Genomic DNA, 18,432 nt, shown 5'->3' with positions numbered 1-18,432 from the left:
TCAGGTAAATTACATCACATTATCTCTACAGATGAGCCGACAGTGTGTACACATCTGATCGTAACCCATAAAGACACATATTATGTGGTGGGATTCTTGCACATTTTGTTCTTGGTAATCACCTGTGCTGTTGGCCTTGTCATGAATAAACGCAGTGTGCGAAGAGCAGATTGCTTCTGACATCAGCTCAGGCTCTCCCCTCCCTATTTCTGTCTGTTGTTATCTCTCTCTCCCTCTCTTTCACACATGTGTATGTGTGTATGTGCGGGTGCGGTGTTGGGCCTCAGGTTGCTGATTTGGGTGCAGTAATTTGCCATTAGACGAGGGACAGGTGCAGCTGCCTCTGTTTGCAGCGCTAACAAGGCATTTCATCATGGTTAGCTCCAGCCTGGTGCTCTTATCAGCTCTTGTTCTTGTCACAATATCGCACACATCTACACACTCAAATGCACACACAGGCACATGCACGAATACAGTACGCACATAGAGACACTGTAGTGGTCTCCACTGGGTCGTTCTACATACAGCGGTGATGAGATGGAGGATTTGGGTTTAAAAGCTGATGCTGGACAAGGCTCCAGGTATGCTGTTCCTGTGTAGTGTGGGCACTTCACCAACTTTACAAAATTATGTTTTTAACTATAGTTTAGGTTGTCTGCTTTTAGTTTTAACTTTTCTGTTAATGCAAAGCACTGCCTTATGTGCAGTTTGAGCCTTTCTGATGAAAAACCTGGAGATCTACTCTGGCTGTCAAACTTGTGGACACTGTGCCTCAAACTTTCATGAAGATTTTGGAAATGTTTAACCCTCTTTGACTCATCTGCTGAAATGTGCTTTAAAAATGTATTTTCAGATATTACAGAATGAGTATCACACGAAACATCAGATAAAAGGAAAAAAAATTAAAAAAAACCAAAAACATTCCAGGACAGCTGTTTCCTCACATTTAGCCTAATTGAGTGTGAATTATCAGTAGCACAATAAGTCGGATAATGCCATCATGTAATGATAAATCAATACGGATGAATCTCAGTAGCTTTGTGTAAAGGTCGGAGTGAAGGAAATGTAATGGAGACAATGGATTGAAGAGCATTTGAAATAAACTCCTCCTTGGCCAGCTGTCCCATCAGTAGCATCCTTGAAATGGTTAGGGAGGCGGTGCAAGCTCAGTGGAGTGAAATGTCAAACTGAGGAGGAGACATTTTGCAAAAACAAAAACAGTCATAGCCTAAACATTGTAACAAGTATCTCTAAATTCAGTGACTGAAATAAAATGGATTCCAGTGTGTATGAACAGCAAAGTAAATTTCTGTTTATGGAAGTTCAACGTAGACAGGGTTTTACGCCTCCCTCGGGTTTCCATTTCCAGGTTCTTCCACCATCAGCCCTCACCCGGCCAACCCCACCAGTCCCACCCTCATACACACACCTTTCTTGGCCGTCTCCCAAAGCGGTCAAACAGATTACCACGGGCGTTAACTCCATCGATCTGCTCCAAATGGCCTCCAAATGCCAGGAATTAGATTTCAGACTGCAGAAGAGGGAAATAAAGTGCTGTAGTATTTCTTGCTGCTCGACTTGGTAGTTAAGAGCTGCCATGTCGTCCTCATTGTAACGGCTTTTCCTTAGAACTTATTTTTGTTTTTCAGGACGGAGATATTTGTCTGTGTTTATACCTTGTTTAGAGCATATTTCTCAGGGAAAACTGGATTGTAAGATACAGCCTATACCCAAACCCCTCAGCAACAGCTTGAGAATTCTTGAAAAACACACAAATGTCTCAGTACTGTTGAATATGGATATGAAATAGAGAAGAGTGAAAGGCAGAGAAAAGGAAAGAGAGAGGGAGTAGCTCACGTACTGGAAGAAAATAACATAAGGTGATCTAAAGATTAGAAATATAATCAAAAATAGCCTTAGATTTGATATTAAATTGTACCTCTTCCATAATAGATGACTGTGGACAAATCTGCAGTGCACTGTGCAGCTGCTGAGCATCATAGAGAGCCACTGAATCAATCTCACGGTCATGAATTACTCCATTGTGGGGTTATAATGGAGGGCAGGTTTATAATACTGGTTGACTCGGCTTTATTAGAGCACGGTTAATGTCAGGCTAATACCTCTTCACTCCTCTCTTTCTCTCCCTCTATTCAACTGCTCGTTTCTCCCCCTTTCTCCCGCCGTCACCATTTCTACCTCTATGTCCCTTTACTCTTTGGGTCCCATTATATTCTGCTGCCTCTCTCCTCTCTATCCCGCTTTGCCTATCTGGCATTAAGCTATACAACGTCTCCATAGCTGAATAAGTATTGATTAATGTCTGAGTGGTTGTGCGACCTAATGAGAGGCTAAATATAGCCATCGCTACACCGGCCCTGCTGCGGCCTCCTCCCTCATCTAGCGCACAAAGTGTGGATAGTCGCACGTTGGCATGACAACACACCAGTCAAGGCTCTGTGAGCAGTCACAACAGATTGTGTGCATGTGTGCCCGGCAAAAGTAAGAGAGGATGAATGAAGCAGGGGGGATGAACAGAGAGATCGAGAAAAAAGAAAGAGGTAGCTTTTAGCTTTACTTGAAGCTGCTTTGCTTTCTCTCTTCATCTCTGGCTGTTTTCCTTCCTCTAAGGAAAAGCCGGACATTCAAAGTTTAGTGATTTTTTTTTTTACTTACTGAAATGAGTCCAGATGAAATGATTAGTTGCTGAACTGGTTAGTTGATCAACAGAAAAACAATCAGAAACTAGAGACGGTAAATCATTTGTTAGTTATCGAGCAAAAATGTCAACGACTCTGAAGTTCCAGTTCATTTGCTGCTGTTCTTTATCTTGTGTGATGGTAAACTGAATATCATTGGGTTTTAAACTGATGATCAGACAAATCAAGCAATTTAAAGATGCTGCCTTGAGCTTTGGGGATTTTTCATTATTTTTCTTCAATTATACAAAACAAAATGATTTGTTAATTAATCAAAAAAAAAAAAATCAGCAGATAATTGACTTTTGGGTCTTTTCCAAAGACTATTTCATAGTTGTGTCAAGTTTAACACAAACCTGTTTTGAAGATTGACAGGATCAGAGTTTATCCAAAAATATAGAAACAGCTGTTTACACAGTGCAGTCACAATGAACCCTGGCTTGGCTTAAAATCAGCATGCTTACACACACACGTGTAGACCATCTGTTGTCGGGTTTCAAATGTGGTAAAGTAGTTTTATTTGCTGTGAAGGGGGTGAGGAACATAATCATTCTTGACCACCTACACTACTTGTCACTCTCAGTAATAAATCAGCTTCAACCTGCAATATCACCAAGCTCTATTGTACTCACACTGACAAGTTTAGTTGTCCACATGTCTTTTCTGTTGCATGGTAACCAATTGAGAGTTGCAATCCTACCAACCCACCTTATTATGGCCAGCTGGAGAAACATGAATGATAAGAGTATGCAAATGGGATATCTTCTTTAATAGCCTGCTGTTTTATTCAGCTGTGCGGCCAGGATAAGGAATCCCCACTGTGTCTAATCACATCTTCTCCCTCTCATTTCACCTGAGGCATATCCGCAATCTAGTCTATTTTTGACTGGCATTACAGCATACATTGTTCTCTACTGGTGTGATTGTACTGTATGTGCACAGAGGGAAACCACTTCTTTTTTTTTTTCTACTTTAAAAATTGAAAGTAATTCCCAAGTCTGACGACTTCAATCTTAGCACATGATTAAATGTGACTGGTGAAGGGTCAGTGCAATACAGAAAGATGGCTGTAACAGTTTGTGTCCTTGCTCTCAACTTGTGCAGTGAATAAATGCAGGGCTTCCGGACTATTATCATCCTCTCAGTGAAACACACCAGAAGAACACAAGGTGTAAACTTATCACCCCTCCAGCCATGACACCTGCCGTGCTCTTAATAAAGTTACCAAAAGATCACAACATACGTGTAGTTCGGAGTCTCAATCCTCCACATTCGATTTTCAGTTTTTCAATCTGCGCTCTAGAGGACCTGCTGTGCTGTTGTTCAGTGGGAAATCTCATTCAGTTGCCGGCTGATGGCTAACAAGGTCAAATGACTCTCCAGATGAGATGGACTGTGTCAGAAGGCAGAAACACACACACACACACACACACACACACACACACACACACACAAACACACACCCACCTGCCATTCACTCAGTCAGTCCATCTATCTATCAGCCGCTCGCAGGAACACATACTGAATTGAGTGGCAATAACAGAAGACTGAGGGGGGAAGTGTTTGCTACTGATAGGAATATCATTACAAACTGTGGAAATCAGGGAATCACAGCAAAACCAGTTAGCCAGCTCATGTAGCAATCAATAGGAATCTACACTGTTTTTTTCCCCTCTCTTCTCTCTCTCTCTCTCTCTCTCTCCCTCTCTCTCTCTCTCCCTCTCTCTCTCTCTTCTTTTTGCACACTCTTTTCCTCTGGTTGCTATAGTGACGTGAAATGGCTGCATTCTGCTGCACTGGATCAGAGCGGGGGCCCACTCTTGCAGCTAGTGAGCTACATTGTTTTACATGATGGTTTCAAAACACGCACACACAAACACACAAGGCTGCAATTATGTTAGCATGTGCCACAGTGCTAAGAGAGTATAACAAGTCAAATGTTACTTAAATGTCAAATAGTTTTTCATAAACAGTGTACATTACCATAAACTGATGCTAGTCAGTGTGCTGATTTTGTCATGTGTCCATCACAGGATGTTGAAGGGTAATGACTTTGTGCGCACAGCAGTTTTTCTTGTACAGTTGGTTTTGATTTATTGACTGACTCCGAGGTTAAAGTATCAAGATTTCCCCTCTTCAACTATTAAAAATGTTCTACAACTCCTTACATAAATGAACAGAAAGAATCTAACGTTTTTCTAGAACCTGTAGTTTCTGCAGAGGAGCACAAGGTCTGAAATAACATTCAGCTAGTGGTGGTCCATAGCTAGTAGCTAATGTTGCCTTTTAAGTGTCTAGCCCTCCCCCCTGTCTCTTCCTTGTTCCTATCTTGCATTTTTCTTGCTCAACTCTCTTTCCTAAATTCGATTTATCTCTACCCTTTTACTATTCTTTCCTCCCTGTTTTTACAACAACTAATTAAAATGTTCATTTTCTTTCTTTCTTTCCTCACCTTCACCACCTCTATTTGTGTCTGCAGTGTGACAACGCCAAGGGGTTGAGGGCCTTCTTTGATGCCATATGCTATGGTCCCAAACACCTGATGATCTTCGGCGGCGTCTGCCCCTCTGTGACCTCCATCATTGCGGAGTCCTTGGAGGGTTGGAATCTGGTGCAGGTAAGAGATGTATTGTGTATGTCATAATATGTGCATGTGTGTACACTGTTGGTGATCCAAGTCCATCAGTGGGTAGAAAAAGGTTGAGCATACATGCTAACTCCTGTGCACTTACTTATACATGGTCTAAGGCTTCTTCTACCAGAAAACCTGATTTTGCTACTTAATTAAGTTTCCAAAATATCTTGTCCCTTAGTTTTGCGGTGTGCAAATAGGTCCTGGTACTGTTTCATGTAGCACTTATAGCTGAAAATATGCTATGGGCTAATAAAAGTGTTATTATGCAGGTCAGTCCATGTTAATTACCTACTAAATTCATATAATAGATTTATAATAGATAATAGATTTTATCATTCAATTATATTCATGCTTGCTTAATGGCAGTTGCTGCCATTAACTTTGTGATAGCTCAGTGTAGGCATTAAACACCACTCATTCTTGCATCTGGTAAACCTTTGGCCCCTGGGGTTATTGCTTACAGTTTCTTTGACTAAGTACTGTACTGCAGTACCAAAAAGGGGACATGCCTCCTTCTAAAGAATACAATTCATTTGCTGCAAACCCTACAGAGGTTATCAGGCACAGATAAGGAAGGAGTGAAGCTTTTGCTCGGGAGAGATAGCATAATTCAAGAGGCTGCATTTTGAACTGAATGTCACATTACATGGCATATTTCTTCCGCTTGCAATTACTGTGAATCTGGTGCTTTTCATCTTCCTTTTTGTTCACTGTCTTGTCAGGGTCACTCGAGTGAAAAGATCGGCAGGATGAGGGAATGAAAAGACGAGTAATTTTTTATTTGTGTGGTCACTTCCTCTCTGTGACTGATGAGCTCAGTCTGGAAGGGGAGGTTCAAGCCATAGTTGAATTTTTAGCCCTTTTAAGTATTTTATGTGTGTGTGTGTGCGCGCCCTCCCCTCTCTATTTATTGGCTTGTTTGGCAGTGATTACCTGTGAGAAGTGCAGTAGTAATCTAATGCTCTGCAGAACACTCCTGGTACAATGTGTTCCCCAGAGCACTTTACCAACCAGGCTCTTTTTGCTACCAGTGCACAGACCAACACCATCAAATTCATGCTGGTCTGATCTCAAATATGAGTTGTAAGGCTGCCTGAATGCCAGATAGTGACTGAGGGAAAAAAGCAAAGGTGAACGGCTAAGAAAACACTTAGAACGTACTTGTGTTTCAAGGACCCTTTAAGAATACACACTCGAATTCACTGTCAAAGGAAACTGTACTGCTGTTACCACAAGTAACTAAATGACTTTCTTTAGGCCGGTAGATGTGTTGCTGCAAGGGCACACTAGTGAAAGCACTCACAACAGTAGGGATATCACAATACCAGAAATTTGGTTGTTGGTACCAATACAAATTCAATTCTGTGATTCTCAATTTCAAATTTGATGCTAGCAAAAAAAAAACTGCTGCAACAGAGGCTTCTGCACACAAGTCAGTAATGACAGCAGGCTGCTAACATTTTGAGCACCCAGCTTACATACGAGCTGTCACTATGTTAACCTAAACAAGATAACGTTAGCTTTTGTGAAAGTTGTTTGTGGAGTTGTCGTGTTGCTACAACAGACACCAGCTGTTGCAATCCAACAAACAGTAATGGAAGCATTTCAGTACCTTTGACAACATGTTGACAACAAGTTCACAACTGAAACTCACTCACCCCGAATCCTGATTGCAGATCCAGATGCCTGTCTTTGAGCTGCTTAGATAAGTTTGAGGCGTTTCCTCCTTTCATTTGAAATGCTTTGTGGCACCATTTGCTCACTGGCTTTTGGTCATCTACAACTTGTCCACGTCAAATACTAAATATTTTCATGCAACAGTCTCGGCAGGTCCCCCCCCCCTTGAATCGCAGAGGACCCGTTGCTGCACTTGCCGCTGCCATTCCATGTGTTGTTGTTATTGTTTCCTGTGCCTGCCTTCTTATTCTCTCCAAGTTTGGTGTCAGACTAGGACACTTGTAGGGTTATTATACTGCCTTCATCAGTCCTGGAAAAAACACATCTCCAGTACCTACTTTACTCTTTGGTACCTGTGGTACTATAGAAAAACAAGAGCCGTCTCATTTTCAGAATTTGGGCATCAACTTTGCACCACAGTATCCACTCGTGTGACATCCCTACTCAGCAGCTGTCCAGCACAGCGTGGAGACTCATTACATTTTGAATCAGGTGTCCATTAATGAGCTAAGCTTTGTAGTGTCACATGAGACACAAATTTACTTATTAAAGAGCTAATGTCTTTAAATGGCATATAAAGAGGTCGTTTTTACATGTGCATGAGTGTTACTACGTACTTGGTTTTAGGTGTGGTGCAGTATCAGAAGCTGAGGGTACTGTTCTGAGATGCAAGATGTCTTTGCAGACCTGAGCTGCCTCCTCATCAGAGCATGAGTCACCAAGAAACTCGAATGTTTGCTGGAAATCTGCAGTAAGACAAATGGATGTAAACAACCCACCAGACAGCTTTCAGTTGTTCTATAGAGCAGAAGTGCACTGTGAGGTGGCGACTTTCTGTTTAGTTATCATGTACTTATCAAGCTGGTCCTTGCACTTGGGGCCTGCTGGATTGTTGGCCTGAGACTCTTTGTTACAGCCTTCTGACTTTGATTCATAGCGTTTGTGTGGACATGTATTTGTACATTGTGTGTAAGTGTGAGAGTGCAGGGTATACGTATGTAAGTGTTTTTATGACAGACAGACAACTCTCTGCTTTGACAGCATGTGATGGGAGGTAGTTGGCCAGTGCTGCAAGCTAGAATGAATCTTTTGTCTGATGGAGGTAAGAAGGATGTAAGAAAAGGAGGAGCATCCCTGAACCAAAGAGGAAGGTATAGAGGGAAGAGGGGATGATTGGAAGTTTTGAATCCTGCACTGCACAGTGTTTAGCGTGCCATGTCAGCGGGAATCTGTTTCTAAAACTGTGAATTCTGTCACCCTGCATATTTATTACCCAGCCCTGGCATCCCGTGTGCAAGACTTGAGTTGGTGTGGAAGAAAATAGAGAATTTTCCATGGTGATTTTCATGGGCCAGGCTTAACAAGCTCATCATTTCCACATCAAAACAGGGAGCTGGCAGATACTATCTACAGTTGAGATAGCTGAGAGAACAACCACTCCTGGAAAAAGCTTAATCATACACCCATAAAAATAGCTTTCAATCAGTGTTGATGCCTAATGAAGTCAGCTTTGAAAGGCTCAACAAAAATAAACTCCCACTGCATACCCGTTCATTACGCTCCGAGCACACACTTGAATGCGCATACTCACACTTAAAGCAGAGGAGGTTTTAGAACGGTTGTATCAGTGTCGATATTTTTTTGTACTAAAATCAACAGTCAATATTTTAGCAGGTGGAATAATGTGCATGCAAATACTAGTAATACTAATTGTGAGCTCAGCTACATCCTGCTATGTGAGGTAAATGTGACCAGCGGAGGCAGCTGAAGGCATCAGTGGGCTGCTTTTCAGCAGCCTTACTAGCTCATCTATTTGAACTGTAGAAGAGCTTAAATAGGGATGAAGCTCATTCTTCTTTTATCTCAGAATGAACTGTGATTAGAAGAAAATAAAACTGGTATAATTCTAAAACTAAACTCCAATATAAATGAATAATTATGAGAAATAGAAATTCAAAACTTGTGGAAAATTTACTTTCCTTCAAAATATGAAATTTTATCCATAATGAATGGACATTTGACAAACCCTTTAATACAAATTACTCTGCAGTTTCTTTATTACAGTTGAAATTCTGACAGTTGACTTCTGACTGAAATACGTTTCCTGTAATTGTGATTCAGGTTAGTTGACAGTAAACTCACACAGCACGGGGCATGCAGCACAGTACCTCACGAGTAACAGTATATCTTGCTTTCACACACAGTAACATACATTGACCAATGCACACAGACACACACCCACCCACCCGTGTGCACAGATGGCAGGCCATAGTGATTTTGCCAGCAGCAGAGTGTTAAGCCCTTTATGTACTGTATGTGAGGATTGATCTGTTGTCACACTTTGCGATTCTGACTCGTGTCTTGCGCTGCTGTTGTTGTGATTCGTTTGTCCACCTACTTGCCTGAGGTGCTCCACTTGGCTCTGTACACTTTTTGTAATGCAGTACTGTACATGTGCTAAAATGACTGCCCAAGCAAATTAAAATGGTGGATAAGAATGTTGCCAGGGCCAATGGACAGATGGCGAGGAGTGGATTGAGGGAAGGATGGAGGAATAGACCGACAGGAGCAGAGACAGACTGTAATAGCATAAAAATTAAATTCAAAGAAACAGGGCAAGACGCAGCTGTGTTTGTGAGCTGCCATCAGCCACAAATGCCACTGACTGCTGTGTTTTATTTCCGCAAGACAATGAATGTTGAGCCATTGTCTTGGCAGCCATCTTAGTGTGTGATTAATCTTGTGTTCTTCTCACCATGATATTACATAATTCCAGTAAACATTTGGCGAGCTTTTTAAATACTTGCTGGCACAGGTATCTGTAACCAGTCAACACGCTGCACTCTCTTTACCCTGTTTTCTAAACTTGTGAAAGGTCCTTTCCCTCACAGCAGTGGTGTCTATTTTCTGTAAATGGCTCACTGAGTGCCAGGAAATAGCCCCAACCCACCCTCCCATCAGTTGCAGGCCCCTTCTCAGTCACCAATTAGGCCTATCAGTGATGGCACTGTTCATTTTCAGCCATGTCAAGAGTGTAATGAAAAATTATGCTTCTTTTTTTGCCTCTTGTAATTTGGAAGAGAAGAAGAAGACACGAGGGCGTTCCTCCTTCGAATGACAATTTATAGAACTGGACATACATTGTAGAGGGAAGGTTTTTGTGTCATGTCCAGTGATGTTCACACCTCACAAGAGCTAGCTCAAGGTTTGGTTCACACATTTTAAAATCAGCTAGTTCGCGGTCATAGTTCACAATTTTGTTCATTGTCCCAAAAATATATCCGTTCATTTTTCTTTCTTCAAATCAGCTGTTCTGATCTTTTTCAGTAGCCTGTCTCGCTGCCACCATGAGTTCATGTACACTGACTGGACGATTCATTCTCTAACAATGTCTTTTATTGTGACAACTGCACACACACACACACACACACACTTCCAACTTAAATTCCTCTTTCCACCATGCCTCTCTGGTTGCCCGGCCTTCTGGCACATGTAGTCACTTATCCACTCAGCAGTCTCTGATGGCCGGCCATTGCTGTCTTCTTCCTCTGTGTGTAGCAGTCATCTGTGGTCCAGCGTGCTGCTGCACTTAAAGGAAGAGTGTGATTATGTAACAGCAGATGAGCAGCAGATGATCAATCAGCTCACCTGGCACTGCTCTCATATGCCATCTCCACAATCATTGCCATTTCCCGAACTAAATGAATCACTGTGTAGAATCACAGACAGTTGATGCTGTTGTGGCGTTTGGATTAGTTTTTTCAGACCCAGTGGGCACAGCATGCAAATTTCTCTGGGTCCTCCAAGTGTTCATACAAACGGGCTTCAGCAGTATTAATCAGTGCCTTGTTTGAATTGCCAGCACTACTGGACACGTCAGTGCCATAAAATCCTTTGGTGCTGCTGTAAAACACAGATCATCATGTCATGTCAGTATTTTTTCCATAAATATATATATTTTTGATCATGGGTTTGTAAGGAAAATAGGAGTGAATATGGCTGTTTTTTAAACGCAGACTAGAAAATCAGGCACCTTTGTTCACTTGTGTTTGTGTTGTGGTTCAAATATTTGTCTAAAATATGTTTTGTGCCTCGAGGCTTGCAAAACTTAAGCACCAACCCTCCGATTCATTTATCTTTTAGAAACACTGCATAATGAAGTCAATATTTAGGAGGAGGATAGAGTGGATGCACCTTCTCAAGGTATTCTGGTCAAGATCTGGACATAGAGCTAATATTTACCTGCATATGAAGCCCATTTTTCTTCTCCACTTGCTGTATTGATTGTCAATGCTTCATTAAACCAGACAATTTAGGGACAGGGGAGTTGCATCCCTGCCTCCTGCCAGTGCAGCATTCTCTTGCCTAAAGCCTCCACCAATTCTTTAGGGTCGTCTTTTTCCCATTTTCTTTCTCTCACTTTCCCTGAGTGCTACACTGGATGCTTCAATAAAACATGTGATGCCTAGCACTGCAGTATTCTGCCTCGCTTACGTCAAATCCTCCTGTGTACCGTATCAATATTTCATGACTTCCAAAGTTTAGGCTAAAATCTCAGAGTCCAAGGGCAGAGATAGTGTGAGCATCACAACAGCTCATCATAAATCAACATTATGAGTAAAGTTCAGGCTCACTTCTTGTGCTGAGTGTGAGTATGTGCTGGTTTTGCCCACTTGGCAACTGAAGGTTATACAAACTGTCCTCTAAAGGTTTAATGACTCGGCCAAACCATTCATATTTATATTTGGTTGTAAGCGTGTTTATGTGTGTACAAGGTCCAGTCTTGTGGATTAATTTCTGACTTCATTCCCCATGAATGTGACTCAGGAGAGGCGGTTAGGTCTGATTATCATACTGTCTCAAAGCTTCTAGGCAAGACCCAGAGGAAAAACGAAATGGTGTCTCTCATTCTTAACCAGCCCAACTCTGGTGAAACACTTAATGTCACTGCTGCTTTTTAATGGGCAGAGACTTGCTTCTGTCGTGTAATCCATATACAAGGAGGTACTGTTTGGAAATTGAGTAGGAGGAAGGCTCAACATCCTTTTTACGGGTTGTAAATTACACTCCAGATTTCTGCGACAGACTGCAGATGAAGTTAAACAAGGCAAATGTTGACATTTTAAGCAAAGCTAATTCAAAGACAAATGAGCCTGCTGCACAGATGTAAAAATGGAAGGAGTTCCTCTTAATTCCAATGTTTTCTCACTGAGTCTGTCACAATTTCTTTCTCTTCTGTCGCCAAAGGAAAAACAGAGGCAGAAAGAGACTGAAGAAAGTATTAATTATATGCTGTACTGTATGCTATACTAATCACAATTTTTTTGGTCATGAATGCTGCTTGCACTTGTAGAATGCACCAGCGTGTACTGAAAAGCTGAGCACATGCCGTTGTACCTATTCAAAGTGCTGAATGCACACCATTTGATAGAAAAAACAGTAATTAGCTAATTAGCAACGTTTGTTGAATACAGCCCGTTAACGGGTGGCAACTGTTGGTGTCACATATTGAATAAACGTGCTAGTTCATAGGCACTCAATAGAAACAAGAGCTTTGACAGAACATCTTTCAGTTTCTGTTCTTCCCAAGGTAGTAGGAACAACAAATGGAAACAGTTTCTCATTCTTTTCTTTTTACCACTGACACATCTTTGACACCAAGGTCTATGAGACACATTCAAAAGGAATACAAGATGAATACATGCTGAATTCCACCCTTGCACTCGAGTGCTATCGTTCCCCCAGTAGTTTTCTGAAAGAGGGTGAGTAAATAGAAAATCTGTGTGTCATACTCTCGGCACTAATGATGGTGCGGGACCTGCCAGCCACCAGCAACAATAAACAAACTAGACACATCTTGTTTTTTGATGTTTCACACAGAGACTTTATCATACACACGTATCTTGTGAAGACTGTAAGATATGTTTTTTTTTTTTGTTGTTTTTTTTTTTGTGCTCCCAAATTCTTGTTCTCTTCCACTTTCTCTTTTCTCTTTTGGGGTTTCTAGGCTTTGATATTCCTTATTTAGATCATAGAGTCCATAGCACTTTGAAGAGCTAGTTGGTCGTACACAGTTGAACAAGCAAAATCCTATGATAAAGTGAATATGTTATTAATCACTATCTAAAATTAATTTACTGTAGTAAATCCAGCTCAGATGCATATAGATGTTGACTTGGCTTCATTTTTAGGGGCCAAAATACATCCTTTTAATTTGCAATTTGACTCATGCTACTAGGCAGCCATTTTTCCATTGAAGAACATTCAAAAAGAAATCATAAGAAAAAAGATGTAAGGCAGCAGGAAAGCGAAATTAGTTGGAGGCATGCTGCAGAGAAAAATGAAGTAAGGAGGTAGATGAGGTAAAACAGAAAAAATATAATTTAAGGAATAGAAAGAGGCTGCATTTAATGATTGACAAAGTTAGACTGCACATATCAGCTTCAGGATGTCAGGGATACAATTAATTTCATATGACATGTGTAAATGAAGGGGCTCCACTCTGATCATAGCTACACCTCACTTTAGATACCAAATAACTTTATACGTGAGAAAGAATGGTGTGCTTGAGTGCAAAGAGGATGAAAAACAAAAACAAAACCTCTCATAAATGTATGTAATTGTTCCACTTGTGACTGTCGTATGTCTGCTGGTTGCAACCAATTTAACTAGAGTCTCAAAGAAGTAAAATTACTTCGCAAGCAAATTCACAAGAAAAAACTGGGACTACAGGAAAGTTTGAGAAAATAAACAGCTTTGTATTGAAGAAATATGCATTTTGTCGTTTGGTTTGGGGGGTGGGGGGGTGGGGGGGCTGGGGGGGGGGGTCCCTCTCTCATCTCATGTCATCACTAACTTGTGACTGAGCGATTGAGTCCTGATGGTTGGGAGCCACTGGCTTTGATAGTAACACTTTACAATAAGTTTAATAACTCTTTCTTTGTTTGAGATTTTTGTTTGACATTGACTGATTGTCTCAGAAGAAGTTGTGAGCTAATGTTAATGTAAAGAGTCAATTCCTTTTTTGCAGTGTTGTCTGAATAAGCTTCACATCACAGCACCATGTTGTCAGTGAGATTTACAGAGCCCTAAAAGTCTGACCCCCCTCCCTCTCTTCCTCTCCTCTGGTTTTCTTCCCCCAATATATGGACATTTTAGAACCACAGGGCTGGGTACCTCATCGACCCAAAAATTTGTGTCGGAAACTGGCTTCTCTGAGGCCAGCATCACGAGGATCCTTTGTATCAATATCAAAAACAAGGGCGGACTCGCGGAGCAATTGGACATCAAAGAGGACTCGGCTCCATTACAAGCCATTAAAACCATAACGGCTGCTTGGAAAGAGTGAAGCTTAGAGGATCGATAAAGGGCAGTTTAACTGTCTGACACAGCTCACTAATATCTGAAACATCCACTCCCCTTCAGAGAGAGACAGAGGAAGAGAGAGAGACAGAGAAGAGAGGAGAAAGTTAGTGGGTGAGAGAGAGGAGGTGGAAAGAGGGAAAGATCATTAGAGTGCTTTCCATCCTTTCCATTGCTCCTCCTTGCCTTCCTTCTCTTACCCATCCCTGCTGTATACTATACATGTATAGTAATGATAGAACCTGGTTTTGACTGTAGATTAGCCCAGTCGATAATTCAAACCCTGTGCAAACACACAACACACACAGTAGAATAAGAATCATACTCTCACAGCTTTACAGAAATACTGGTTTAACCTGAAAAATAAATTTTAAAAGGAAAAGCTTTTTTTTCCCAAAATGTTACTGTTAAATCTATTTACACCAACATGAGGACAGTACGCTAAAATGCTATTTAGTTGTGCTCATGATAGCAGTATTTACCTCAACTGTACTAACTACTGGCTTGTCCATCCTGTTCAGTACATTGAATTGCATCTGTTTTAAGACAGATCAAAGCAATTTGTAACACAAACAATAGATCCAGGCAAAAAAGCTCGAAAGACTCTTTCAACCTCCTTGATTTAATTCCTTTTCCTCTGTGTCACTCTTTTCTGTCTCTCTTTCCTCCCACACGATCCTCTTTTGCTTTATCGGGGCATCAGAACGCGGAAGCGTTAAGCCTCCTTGAGGTTGATACTGAGCTCAATGCTATTTTCATTCCCTGTTGATGCAGTCATTGAATACCTCTCTTTTTAGTCTGCGGCTGCAAATGGAATCCAGATTGATAAGTCATGATAAATGACAATGTGTTTTTAGCTTTAGGCCGCATCAACATAGTCTCTAAAGACATAATCACAATATGAATTGATGTAAATACCAAAGGGAAATGGAAATTATGTCTTGCATTGGTCTGTACATATGTGAATATGTGGGTTTGTTTTAACGCGTGACCATTTTATAAATGGCAGTAATCACAATTGATTTCCAGCTGGTATAGTTTGATTTAGTTGATCAGTGTTTTATAAATGATGCCCTGAGTTCCAGTCAATCTACACATGTACAAGTTGCACAAGGCATTGATATATCTTTTTAACTGATTGGAATTCTGTTTAAACATTCATGGACCCAGAAGATGAATCCTGCTGACTGTGATGATAGTTAGAATTTTTTACCACAAACAAATGAAGCCTTGTTGTATACAGTTTACCAATTAAAAAAAAAAGTGATTCCTTCAGTGGGTCATCAATACCGCCCAGAAGATCATCGACTGCTCACTGTCCGCTTTGGAAGACTTATTCAGTGCTTGATGCCTCTTCAGCCAATATACTGAAATATCCATCCCACACATCATCTGTTTGACTGCTGGCCTCTGGCAGATGCTTCAGGTCCGTCATATCATAGACTTAAGAACAGTTTCTACCCCAGAGCCAGGGGTACTCTGCCAAAAACTGATGCTAACTGTTTGGGACCCATGTGACTATGTACTATGATACTTCCAGCTGCAGGATATATTTGTCTTAAAATGTGGTCAGATCTTTATCAAGGTTACAATGATAAACAAACCAAACCAATAACAAACAAATCATTGTATAGTTCATGTCCATACTGAACACAATATACATTTTCAATTTGTGTTTACTATTCACAAGAAACATCTGCTGATGTGAACCATTCCTGGCAAAAAAGTGATCTTAGGTTCAAAAATAGTTGATATGCATCAAGCTGAAAGGTTTACAAAATCCTCTCAAAGATATTTATCAGTTCACAGAGACAAACTGTCTATAAATGGAGCTGATTTAGGTCTGTGGATAATCTCCCTAGAAGTGGGTACCCAGCTAGGATGACTCCAAAAGCACAATGCAGAACACTCAGTAAGATAACAATGAATCTCATAGTAACAGCTGAAGGCTTAAAGGAATCACTGGACCTCGTTAACCTCTCCGTTCATGAGTCTACCATAGACAAATCATGGTTCACAGAGGAAGCCACTGCTGTGACTGATGAAACTTGAAACTATGGTTGTATTGTTTGGGAAGCATATGCAGCACTTTGTGTGGTGTAGAAATGGGACCTGCTGAAGCTCAGTAGGAGCTGGATGATGCCGCAGGACAATGACCCTGAACATCATAGTACAGAATGACATCAAACAAAGAAAATCCACCTGTTGGAGTGGTGCAGTCAGAGTCCAGACCTTAATCCAGTAGAGATGCTGTGAAATGACCTTTTAGAGAGCTGCTCACACCAGACATCCTAAGTATATATCTGAGCTGAAGCAGGTCTGAAGGAATGATGGTCAAAAATTCTTCTTGAACTTTGTGCAGATCTGATCAGCAGCTACTGGAAGAGCCTGTTTGAGGTCATTGGTGCCACAGGAGTTTCAACCAGTTATTAAATCCAAGGGTTCAGTATCTTTTTTATTGTTTGTATGATATGAGCATAGGAACATTGTATTTGTTTATACTTGTGACATAGATGAAGATCAGATCACAGTTTATGAGCAGTTAGAAAAAACAAAAAAACTGGTAATTCCGAGGGGTCATTCACTTGTTCTTGCCAATGTAAATCTACAAGTGAAGTACTGGTGAAATAATTTGTTTTCGCTGCTCAGGTGACGTCTTGTCACATATATATGAATTCTGTGTTAATTGCATCCTACTTTGCCTTTTTCTAAATTGTGTTCAGTGGGTAAATTTGACTTGGTTTCCAAGACTTATTTGTTTTTTCAGAGACAGCGAACAGTAGGCAAACGGATTCTCTCCTCTCGACTCACAAATCCCACAGCCATTTGGTGTCCTCTTTGAACAGCTGTGCTACTCAGGCTTAGACTCAGACAGACAAACAATTGTTCATATGGATAAAAGAACAAGCCCATGCATGCACAGATTCAGAAGCAGAGACGTATATGTTCAGTTTGTATGCAGACAGTCCAGCGCTGGCTCTTCCTAACATGTTTCTCTCACTCCATGTCAAATCTATCTCCGTCTCCCCCCTTTTCTCTCTAACCCTCTTCCCTCTTTCTCCCTCTCAATCTCTCCTGTAACAAAAGGGGTTTTCCTTTTCAAAGGGCCTCAGAAACCCTTGGGCACGCAAAGTAGGAACTGCTATAATTGGCAAAGATGTGGTGAAGTGTTTGTCACGAGGAAGTCCCGTATTCTAATTATGCTGGCAGAGATAGAGGTTTGTACGGTTTCAAGACGCAGCAAGAAAACTACTTTCATGAATAGTCATAACATGCTTTTTGCTGCATTATGATACGTTTATAGTAAGACATCTGTCAAAAGATGTATCTGCAGCAGTACATTTACATGTAAATTGGTCGCATGATGTGCATATTGAAAATGAGAGAGTAGTTTCTTCATGTAATAGGAAGATGGATCAATGGCCCCCATTAAGGATTTTTATGGTTTCTAACTGGTACTATTACATTGTTATACACCAGGCCATTTCTTTATAATGCCATCTTTAAAATCACATAACATAGTGTATAGTACATGTACAGTACACAGTAAATCTGTCATTGAAAAAATAACAAATTTGGCAAATTTTCACATGCAGAACAATTTGCAATGTAGCAGCTGCTCAGAACACACCCTTATCTGTGTGATATTAAACAAAACATCTAAATGACTACTACAAACATGTTGGTTGACAGTATGGTCACTGAATAGTAAATCTGCTGCACAACACAGAAACACAGTCTACATACAGGACTGTCCTTGACTAAAGCCTCTCACCGCTGATGGAACTAAACATTATAGTTTTGCGTTTGGCAGATTATAGATGTTATAGACAGTGACATGCTGTAATAATGTGAACAGTGGTGTAGAATGAAAGTAAAGTGAAATAGACAGGAAAATAGCAATATACTTAAAACGTATTCTAAATTTGGTTGACTGGTAAGTATTTGAGCTTTGTGAACAGCTGTAAGGATACAGCAAGAGTTTTTCACCTTTACAGACAGCACAAAAAACTATATGACTCACAGTGCTTTGGGTTATGTGAAGTGTGTTTTATATAT

The 18,432-nt window shown here is 40.8% G+C and overlaps 1 protein-coding gene across 1 annotated transcript in view; it reads left to right on the top strand.

Moving 5' to 3' along the window:
* gabbr2 (gamma-aminobutyric acid (GABA) B receptor, 2) overlaps positions 1-18,432 on the top strand; it is a 174,861-nt gene that overhangs the window by 42,724 nt on the left and 113,705 nt on the right. The window contains exon 2 of the mRNA XM_071500682.1: positions 5,179-5,316. Coding sequence (XP_071356783.1) covers positions 5,179-5,316 — 138 coding nt within the window. The remainder of the gene's footprint in view (positions 1-5,178; positions 5,317-18,432) is intronic.

Source organism: Trachinotus anak, unplaced genomic scaffold (genome assembly GCF_046630095.1).
Source record: "Trachinotus anak isolate AG129_WGS33_773 ecotype Australia unplaced genomic scaffold, CSIRO_AGI_Tana_v1 ptg000016l, whole genome shotgun sequence".
NCBI lineage: Eukaryota > Metazoa > Chordata > Actinopteri > Carangiformes > Carangidae > Trachinotus > Trachinotus anak.
Note: the sequence above shows the minus strand (reverse complement) of the source record. Positions and strands in the feature narration are given on the sequence as shown.